Here is an 11,273-nt window from a genome sequence, read left to right as displayed (position 1 = left end):
ATAAGAGTCAATGAAATGTTTTGTGCAATTTTTAAAATCCTGCATATTTATTTTCCCATTAATATAAAGAATGTATTGTATGCTGAGTGTCTAATACATGTCCTACTTTTTGTATATATTATCCCTACACTCCACAGCAAAACCGAGTGATTCTATTTTTATTCCTATTTTAAGAGAAGGAAAACTCGTCATGGCAAAATTGTGATTAAGACCCAGATTTATCTTGAAGAAAAGAAAGAAGTTAATACGGGAAATTGACGTGCCTAGAGGACAAAACTGGCATCAAGATTTCATTCTCCCTCTAAAAGACCGCTAAATATTTCGGGGGTGGGGGGAAGGAAACCGGGATTGTGTTCTTGAAAGTAGAAGGAAAACTCACGCAAAAAGGCCTCTATTAAATCATCAGTGCGTGAAGGAGCCACAGAGCAATCGCCACAGTAGGAGAAGGTGCACAGCGTGGTCTTCCTGGTAGGGCATGCCCTACTCTCGCGTTGTTTCCTAGCAGGCGCGAGAGCAGGCGCGAGAGCAGGCGCGAGAGCAGGCGCGAGAGCAGGCGCGAGAGCAGGCGTCAACTGTACCCAGAAGTCCTCGGGGCTGAGCTAGTGCGAGTGGAAGCTTCACCTTGAGAGGGCGTGAATCCTTTGTGCTCTGAGGTACAAACGGGCCATGGGGGCGCTAACCAGTCGTCTGCTAGGTCTCTGGAGGGCCCATGTTCTAGAGCAGCTTGGTGCGGATGGGGACGAGCAGGAAGTGGGAGCCATGGCAGTAGTTGATGAGGTGGAGGAGGAGAGTGGCGAGGGCGGCCCCACCCCCAGGCAGGGTGGCGTCAAAAGGAAGGCCCACTCAGGAAGGCCTCACGAACAAGAGCCCTGCCAGAAACGCACCAAACACAGTTCAGGTTCCGTTTACGAGGCACTTTTCTTGAGGGGTGAAGGCAGTGACGTGCAGATCCGCGCACTAGGGGACGTGTGGAACTTGCACAGGGTCTACTTGTGCCAGTCAGGCTACTTCGCTAGCATGTTCAGTGGTGCTTGGAGGGAATCAACCATGAATACCATAGAGTTGCAAATGCCTGACGACAACATTGATCGTGAGGCACTGCACGAGGCTTTAGGCTCTCTGTACAGAAACTATGTGCTCATTCAGCCCAGCCGAGTGGTCCGGATCCTGGCCACGGCCAGCATGCTGCAGCTCGACGAGCTGATTCAACAGTGTGGGGAGATCATGGAGGAAACGCTTAGTGTCCAGACCGTATGCAGCTACTACTACTCTGCCGGGAGCTACGGCCTCCCAAGCATCAGGACCATGTGCTTTCAGTGGCTGCTGCACAACCTGATGACTCACCGTGGTGATGAACTAATTCGAGAAATCAGCCTGGATATCATGGAAGAGCTCATTGTCTCTTCAGACCTCTTAGTGATAGAAGTGGAGATGGATGTGTACACAATGCTGAAAAAGTGGATGTACTTGCAGCTGCAGCCAACATGGAGGGGCCCCCGCAGAGCCTTATTGTCCGACGCCAACTTGTGGTTTGCTAGGTCCAAGAGGGAGTTGGATGGCACCCCTTTCTTGGAGACCCCGCAGGGCAGAGCCTTCGTGCCAGTGTTCCAGCACCTGCGGCTGGCCTACATAGTCTGTGACCCGCCATCAGCACGCATCATTGACCAGGATGCACTGATCCCCGCCACGTGGCTGACCCCAGTGTACAAAGAGCAGTGGCTTGCCCTCCTCAAGGCTGAGCAAACCAGGGGTCTCCCGCCCACTGAGGTCCACATGCCCAACTTCCAGCGGAACAGCATGCGGTGCGGACACCAGGTCCACGGGGAAGAGCCATGCAGCTGGCGGTGGGCAGACTTCAACTTTAGCTGGGACTTGGTAGTGTGCTACTCCAACCGGCGCCTCACCTTCAGGTGCAGTGCACTGAACAATCCCCAAGGCCTCGGGGGCAGCTTACTCTGGCAGGGAAAGGTTGCCTTTCGCCTGTGCCTGGTTTCCCTGGACAGGGCTGGAAGAACCGTTTTCAGGCAGGACACAGAATACCAGGTGCTTTCCCTGGGAAAAGATGAAGAGCTAGAGGTAGCGAACCTGGAGAACCAGGATGTGGTCTTCCCCATATATGTGGCCGGTAACTTCCTGTGCCTCCCCAGAGAGAGGTCCTTCCAAGAGTAAGGACCCCCACAAAAGCTCAGAAAGCCCAGCAGCTCTTTTCTGGGCACAGGAGCAGCCAGCTTTCTCTAGATGCCTCATCTCTCCATGGGATCAACTGTCCTTGCCCATCTCTGGTGACCAAATTCTGTCAGAGGCCCTGTTGAACTGTAGCTTGTGATACTTGAGACTGTTTACCAGCACTTACAAAGAGGACACATTTTGAAGCCCTCAAGCACCTCAAGAACTCATTCCTGCTTTCATGTGGCAACTTGTTCTCCTGGTTTAACATACATAGACACCTCCCCCACCCCACCTCATTTCTGTGAAACAAAAAACAATTGACTTTAAATAGAAACTCTACAACTCTTGGTTTAGTTCTTTTTCTTTTCTTTTTTTTTTATTTGCATTTCCCTGATGATTGGTCATGTTGAGCAACTTTCCATATGCCTATTAAGTATTTTGTTTGGTTAAATAAAATTTAAAGGAATACTTTGACTTCTCTTTGACTTTGTGTGTTTAGAGCTGCCCTGCCAACTCATTACCACCACCACTGGATCCATTGGGATTTTTACCCCTTTCCCATTTCCTGCCACTGAGTGTATTACTTGCTTTACACATTCTCTCCCTAAGTGAGCACACCTAGGCTACACCAATGATCTTTTTGTATGTTTGTTTTCAACCTAAGAGTATCTTTTTTAATTTTTGAGAGACCTCCATACTGTTACCATGATGGCTGAGCTAGTTTACACTCCCACCAAAAACGCGGGAGGGTTTGTTTTCCTCCACAAATCTTCACCAACACTTGTTATCATTCTTCTTGTTGATAATGGTCATTTTTACAAGTGTAAGGTGGTTTTGATTTGCATTCCCCTGGTTGTTGGTCAAGTTGAGCAACTTTCCATATGCCTATTAAATATGTGAATGTTTTTTTGGAAACACGTCTTTTTAGTTGCTCTGCCCATTTTTAAACCAGACCACTTCTTGATTTTATTGTTGTTATTGGGCTGTACAAGTTCTTTATAAATGTGGAATAGTAATCATTTTTCATACATGGTTTGCAAATATCTTAGTGTGCAATCCACGACCCACGTGGTTCAGGATTCGGGATGTGGAGAAGGGCCATGCTCAAATGACAGAGAAAAGACAAGAAATAATAATTTGGAAATATTGGGGGACAGAGTGGTAGCCCAACGCAAGGGGAAGGACTTCCACTGGTACCCAGGCCTTGCCAACCTTTTATTCAATTTTGGATACACATGTAGCCCTTAGGCAGGCAATTCCGGTAACAGACAGACTATCTTAAAGGTCAGTAAATATTAGTAAAGATTTACTCTGAGACTATTCGGTCAGGAAATTGCTTGAGCTACCATTGTCTCGACTAAACAATCAGTCCATAGCTCTGGCCCTTGCCAGGGCTCAAGGTTCACCAGCATTCTGGGCTCCTTGTTTACACTTCTCTGATAGTCAAGACAATGGGTAGCTTCCAACATCTCCCTTGTGTCTTTTCCTTAATAAATCTTGAAAAGTGAATGCCGCCTGAAGGGTTTGAGTCCTTTTAAGACTCTTCATTCTGAATCTGCAGACTAGAAATAAACATATGAGAACAAAAATGAGACAAGAAATAGTGGTTATGCTGAGAGGCAAATGTAAGGAGATCCAGTGGAAGGGGTTAAATTCCTTCATGTCCTTTTGTAATTCTAAAATATCGAGGGTGGTGTTACCTTTACCCCAAGCACCAAGAAGGTGATTTTTTTATTGATTCACAAGGGTGCGAGGTATTATTATAGGGAATGGAGGTAACACATCTAGGAAAAATTATAATGACACTGCAAGGATATTCTTTGCTCTAGGCTGTGGATTTTATCACCCATCCATAAGACTGTAGCCAACAATTCAATCTCAAACTGGCTGTCATTTTTTTTTTTTTGTATAGACAAGATTTTAGTTACATTTTCCTTAACTTGTTGTACAAACTGAGAAGTTTGGACAGTTTGTACCATGGATGAAGCAGCAATTCCCACAGAAATAAGTAACATTACGAGGGCAAAGATTCCTGCAATTAACATTCCAAGAAATCCTTTTTGTCGTTTTAAGATTTTTACCAGATCATGTAACAGTTGGTAGGTTTGATGAGATTCCCAAGGCTTGGTTAGGTTAGTAGGAACCCAAGTGAAAGCAGGTTGTTTTAAAATCATGAGGGATCCTTTTGGAACGTAGAATTAATACAATGGGATAGTGTGCAGCCTGTGCATGACACCTCATACAGATGGCTTGTAGCATTAAGGCACATCTGAATGGGGCCTGAGAGGAGTACAAACAGATCAAACACACAGGTGGTGGCAAATACTGTCTTATTGGGAGTTCCCCATAAGGTATGAATGGAATTATCTGAGCTATAATTAAAACTATACCATTTAATAGGTGCAAGTGCAGCAGCTAATTTCCATTGCGTATTTTGTAGGGGCCAATTGTCATGTTGTAATTGAGATCCAACAAATCCTCCTCCATACCATGAGATGGATTGATTAACTTCAACATATAGATAGGATGCATTCCCTTTCCATTTTAGGGTGTGATTGTTACTATATGCAGACCCGTATGGGCTCCAATCCACAAAGGAAAAACTGTTATTAAGTTTGCTGGTGGTAGGGTAATCACTATAACAGTCTTGCCAATTAATTTCTTCCTCGAAGGGGTGCCATTCATAAAACCTTTTACATAATGGCTTAGTTGGGGGAGGTATTTTAGTACAGTTACATTTTCTGCACCTCTCCCCAGAGCATGGAGTGATAGTAGACATATTTGGTCTTTTGCTTCCCCCTCCTTTGGTGTCCATGCTAGGCAAAAGGCTCTCTTTAATTTTACACACAAAGGAGCAGTGGTTGGATTCTGTGTCATACAAAAGGGAAGCTGGGTGGTGACACCGATGTAATTATACTTTGCCCATATACTTCCTTGCCCCACCTGTGGTCTTCTTAGGTGACCAAGGTGTTTGGTATTATTGGTGACTACATTAGGTGGGGGATCAGTCCACATAAGGGGTCTTACCCGTAGTGGGTCAGGAACATAAGTTCAAAATACTTCCCCATTTGCCCCTGGTATTATTACCACAGAGCTGATTACTGCTAGCATGGCAAGAAAGACATTCTCAGGCATTTGTGGTGTTCTGGTCTCCTCACAAATTCGCTCAGCTTTTTGGACAGTCTTCTTCACCATGTCCCAGGTGACCTCCGGGCTGTTTGTCATCTGCTTCGTCCTCCTCCCACTCCTTATCTTCAGTGGGTTACTTGGGGCTGCTGCTGTCTGCGCCTGGGGTAGTCAATTGTCTGCAGCTGTAAGGCGAGGCTCCAGATGCAAGGTCCTCATTAAACTGGCCAGTTCCTCCTTCAGACCCATGTTGAAGTTTAATATTTCTTGCGGGAATCCACACAGGCTTGGAGAAGTTTTCTGGAAATATACAAGCGTACCCTCAACCAAATGTTAAGAGGGGATTGGGGCCCTTCCATAAACCAGACTCGGGATCTTTCCATTTAACCAGACCATTTTCCTTTGGTTTATTCTGACACCAGTGTATTTCCATGGGTGTCTTGCCATCGGCATCACAAGTGAAAAAATTTAAAGTAATTAAGGCTTTGTGTAAGTCTACTTACAGGAGATTTCTCCATATTCCCCCTTTTTTGTTTTAAATAATATTAAGAGGCTTTTGGAAATCCTGCAGTGTGCTGAATTTTCAACTTTTTACAAAATTGCTGGAAATTATAGCTTGTGTTTCTGAGTCATTTTAACTGGGTAACAAATTTGCCATTTCTTCTGTAGAGATTTTTAGATAAGACCTTAACCAATTAATGTCCCCTAATAATTTCTGAAAGTCATTTAAGGTTTTAAGACAATTCTTTTTGTATTTCTACTTTTTAAGGCCTAATATACTGACTTTTAATTACGGTTTCTAAATACCTGAAGGGCATATCCATTTATTTCCTCCCAGAGTGATCTTCGAGCTACATTGAGGGAGTTTCTTTTAAAAACTTTTTTCTTTCTTTCAAACCAAGCAACAAACTTTGTTGCTTCTTGGATGCTGGCCAATGCTGCCATACACACTTTCCAAGCAAAAGAAACTTTCTTTTTATTTATGGTGTCTTATTAATGGTGAGATTTAATGCTTGAACAATAATTTTTAGTTTATTTTGTAAATAGTAGTGGAAGAGATTTTAAAATTTCACTTTTCTTATTATATACATAACCTTCATAAGTTTTGTACTTTCAAAGTAGCCTTCAAACCTTCTGTATATGTCCTTTAAAAGTGTATTTTTATTCTAATTTTCTTTATTTCTGTCATTAACCTGTATGTACCTTCAGTTATTAAAACTATACAATATTTAAACTTTAATTTTCCAATGATAATTAGATTGCCATTTATCAACATACCTTTTGTAATTATTTCAAAAGACATCAATTAAATTTAAAGTTTTTTTTTTAATTTGTTATTAAACATTTGGTACAGACCATAGAATTAATCCTTTTTTTAAATTAGACCATATTAAATACTGTATCTTAGGTTGAAATTTTACCACATGGACTACAATATATTTTGAACTATTAATTTCTTCAGAGAAAATATAAGAATTATTTGTTTCAAAAAAATTTCTAAACTTTATGGGTTTTGTTATTACAACTATATAATTTCTCCCAATTTAATTTAAATTCTTAGAAGCTTTAAATTTTAGGTGGCAAGTTAACTACTTAGTATTTCTTAAATGAATAATACTTTTACATTTTTAAGGATATATTTCAAATAAAAAAACAAGGTTTATTTAATTACTAGATTCAATTCTACCCTCTATATTTTTCATATGAGGCAAATTTAGATTAATATTTTAGTATCTTGTTATTTTAAAATACCTAGATAGTTAATATTTTTTGTTATTTAATTCAGCAATGTTCTAAAGTCTTAAGTTACCAAAGGTTTTGAAAAACTATATTTCTGGCCAAAAGGCAGGGGGAGGGGATTTTAAAACTGCCACATTTTTCCTTAGAGATAACATGTAAGGTTTCTGTTGCTGCCGCAGGCTTCTCTGCTTTTACAGGGAGAAGAGTGACTGGCCCTTTATCATTAATATATTATTACTGAAAAGCTTTACCACAAATTCTTTATTGTAGTTATTTTTATTATTTATGTTCTAACAACTTTAAGATTTTAAAGCCAATTACCATCCAAGGCATTTTCTTTTGGCAAATTTTGCAGCAGAGCTAACTTATTGACTTTCAGTGGCTTCAATGCTAAAGTATTATTTTATTTTATTTTATTTTATTTTATTTTATTTTATTTTATGAAAATAGGAGTGCCTCCAAGACTTGGGTGGCAACCTTTGAATTGGTATATTATTGTTTTAAAATTACCTATTATAATGAAAATATTAATCCTATTGCCTAAATACAGCCTGTATATTTTTCTTGTGCATTTTTGCTGTCTTTTTAAAGAAAAAACAGTCTGGTTTATTCTGTAGCATCCCTGAAGAGATTGGGGCTCAAGAAGTCACCGAAAATCGGGTGGAGCGCGCGCGTTTTCTTAAGCTTGCTTTTCTTTTCATGGGTAGAGAAATCACAGATGCATCCCTAAATTCTGAGAAATGTTTCATTTGTCTAAACTTTAAACGATGGACTGCGAAATAAAAACATGGCAAAAATGAGACTTTTAATAACTTCTCGAGTGGGTTTCCACTCTACAAGATCGCCAAAAGACCTAGTAATTTTTTAATTACTTCTCTTTATGTAGGGAATTTTCCTAGAACTTGTATTATTGGCCATGTGTACCGCTCATATTTTCTCGCTCCCCCGTTCTGGCATTCTGTTTGTTCTGGGGAAACTCAGCAATGGCCTGGCCATCTATCATTTCTTTCTTATTAAATTAAAGTCATGCTTAATAAACTAAAAATAAACAACAAAGACTGATAAAACAATAATTAACAGATAAGTATACAATAATTTCCTTTTTAATATCTAGGACATAACAGAGGTTGACTCTGCATTGATTGAATCTGTAGGCAGATTGCTCGCGCCTTTCCCTAGAGCGCCACCTTGTGTCCTTGGTTGCCTACATTCTTTTTTTTTTTTTTTTTTAATGCCCTGTTCTTCCACAATTATAATACCTCCTATTCCCCACTGTTACAGCGTCAGCGAGTAAATTTGCTTGAAAAGTGCCTGACCCCACATTCTGACATGCTCAAATCATTTCTGTAATCGTGCTATTTTTTCTCAGAGGCATCAAGCATTTCTTGCAATCAGCATTGGCATTTTCATAAGCTAATTGCTGGATTAAAATGTCTCCTGCTGCTGAGCTTTTTTCAAGTTTTGACCCACTCTTTCCCAACATTCAAAATCTAATGTACCTTCTTCAGGAAACCAAGGGTTATGTTCTACAATAACATGCAAAAACTGTAAGAGAATTCCTTCTGACACTTTAATTCCTTTATCCTTAAGCATGCAAACCAAAAGTCTACAATGAAGTTTCTTACTTTTTAACAGAATTCTGCCCCATTAGCCTGGCTAAAAAAAGGTGTTCCCACCCTGCTTACAGATTGAGACTTCTGCAGCTGGCCATGGGTTTTGCACACAGTGAATTTCCCAACCTTTTTGGTGAATTCTTTCCCCCCATCTATCTGGTGAATTTTCCCCACTTAAGCGGTGCATTTCCCCCACCTTGCCAGTGAAACTTCGTTTTTCTGCTCTAGGCAAAATCTTCTTTCCCCAGATGTCCCTTGTAGAGGCGCCAGATGTGGGATCCATGTCCCGCATGTTTCAGGGTTTGGGATCTGGAGAAGGGCCATGTGCAAATGAGAGAGACAAGACAAGAAATAATAATTTGGAAATATTTGGTGACAGGAGGGAAGCCCAATGCAAGGGGAAGGACTTCCACTGGTGCCTAGGCCTTGCCAAACTTTTATTCAATTTTGGATACACATATAGCCCTTAGGCAGGCAGGCAATTCTGGTAACAGACAGACTATCTTAAAGGTCAGTAAATATTTGTAAGGATTTACTCTGAGACTATTTGGTCAGGAAATTGCTTGAGCTACCATTGTCTCAACTAAACAATCAGTGCATAGCTCTGGCCCTTGCCAGGGCTCAAGGTTCACCAGCGTTCAGGGCTCCTTGCTTACACTTCTCTGATAGTCAAGACAATGGGTAGCTTCCAACATCTTAGCTTGTAAGTTAATGTTGAGGAGTTCCATTGGCATGTTTTGTTCTAGGATTTTTACATTATCAGGTCTTACATTATAGTCTTTGATCCATTTCAAGCTAAATTTTGTGAGTGGTGTAAGACTGGGTTCCAATTTCCTTTTCTACATGTGGTAATGCAGCATTCCAATCACCATTTGTTAAAAACAATATCCTTTAACCATTATGATGTCCTTGACTGTCTTATCAAAAATTAGTTGACTGTATATGCACTGGTTTAATTCTGGGCCCTCTAGTCCAGTGATGGCGAACCTTTTGAGCTCGGCATGTCAGCATTTTGAAAAACCCTAACTTAACTCTGGTGCCGTGTCACATATAGAAATTTTTTGATATTTGCAACCATAGTAAAACAAAGACATATTTTTGATATTTATTTTTTTATATTTAAATGCCATTTAACAAAGAAAAATCAACCAAAAAATGAGTTCGTGTGTCACCTCTGACACATGTGTCATAGGTTCGCCATCACTGCTCTAGTCTATTCCATTGCTCTACATGTCTCCTTTCTAGGCCAATATCATACTATTTGCATTACTATAGCTTTTGTAGTATAGCTTGGAATCAAGCAGTGTGAGGCCTCCAGTTTTGTTTTTCTTTCTCACTATTACTTTGACTATTCAGAGATTTTGTGATTTTATACAATTTTTAGGATTTTTTTTTTATTTCTTTGAAAAATATCCATTGTAATTTTGATAGGGATTTTGTTAAATCTATAGGTGGCTTTGGGTATCATGGGCATTTTAACAATATTATGTCTGCCAGTGCATGAAAATAAAGTGTTCTTTTATTTGTTGGTGTCCTCCTAGATTTCTTTCATCAAAGAATTTTAAGTTTCTTTGTAAAAATCATTCACTTCCTTAGTTAATTTATTCCTAGACATTTTACTATTTTTGATGTTATGAATGGGCATGTTTTTATTTATTTTTCAGCTGTTTCATATTTAATGTATAAGGAATAAACTGCTTTTTGCATATTGATTTTACATACTGAAAATTTACTGAATTTGTTGATTATGTCCAACAGTTTTTCGTTAAGTCTTTGGGTCTTTTCTTTATATAAGATCATATCATTTGACAATAATGACAATTTTACTTCTTTGTTTCTGATTTGGGTGCCTTTTATTTCTTTGTCTTGCCTCATTGCTCTATACAGAATTTGAAGTACTATCCTATCTAATAATAGACAAACATGGGAATTAACCATACCTCCGCTACACTTCCCATTGGCTAATCAGGGTGATATGCAAATTAACTGCCCACCAAGATGGAGGCCGGCAGCCACACAGCTGAAGCAAACATGAGGCTTGGTTGCCCCGGAGATGGAGGAAGCCAAGGTTTCCCACCTGCCGCAGCGCAGCTCTGAGCTCCGGATGCAACAATGTTGCAATTATAGAAGCTAAACAAACTCAGATACCTGCTTTCAGCCAGCCAGCCTGGGAGCTGGAGCTGCAACAAAGTTTCAATTACAGAAGGTAAATAAATCCCAGAATAAAAAAAGAAAAAAAAAGAAAAAAAGGAGAGACTGGGAGCTTCAGTTGCAGGCTTGGCCTGCCTGAAAACAGTCCTCAGCCCTTCATCCAGGCTGGCCAGGCACCGCAGTGGGGACCCCCACCCTGAAGGGGGTGCAGGCAGCCTGAAAACAGCCCTCAGCCCCTCATCCAGGCTGTCCAGGCACCCCAGTGCGGACCCCCACCCTGAAGGGGGTGCAGGCAGCCTGAAAACAGCTCTCAGCCCCTCATCCAGGATGGCCAGGCACCCCAGTGGGGACTCCCAGCCTAAAGGGGGTGCGGGCAGCCTGATAACAGTCATCAGCCCCTCATCTAGGCTGGCCAGGCACCCCAGTGGAGACCCCCAGCCTGAAGGGGGTATGGGCAGCCTGAAAACAGCCATC

At 41.0% G+C, this 11,273-nt stretch overlaps 1 protein-coding gene across 1 annotated transcript; it reads left to right on the top strand.

Moving 5' to 3' along the window:
- Positions 1-666: 666 nt before the first annotated feature.
- Positions 667-2,169, top strand: LOC308536180 (germ cell-less protein-like 1; the record flags this gene model as incomplete). Its single annotated transcript, XM_081115264.1, has 1 exon — positions 667-2,169. One exon carries the CDS (start codon positions 667-669, stop codon positions 2,167-2,169), a length of 1,503 nt encoding a protein of 500 aa, XP_080971390.1.
- Between the last annotated feature and the right edge of the window lie 9,104 nt (positions 2,170-11,273).

The sequence above is a fragment of the Myotis nattereri genome (genome assembly GCF_964212035.1).
Source record: "Myotis nattereri genome assembly, chromosome: X".
Taxonomy (NCBI): Eukaryota; Metazoa; Chordata; class Mammalia; order Chiroptera; family Vespertilionidae; genus Myotis; species Myotis nattereri.
Note: the sequence above shows the minus strand (reverse complement) of the source record. Positions and strands in the feature narration are given on the sequence as shown.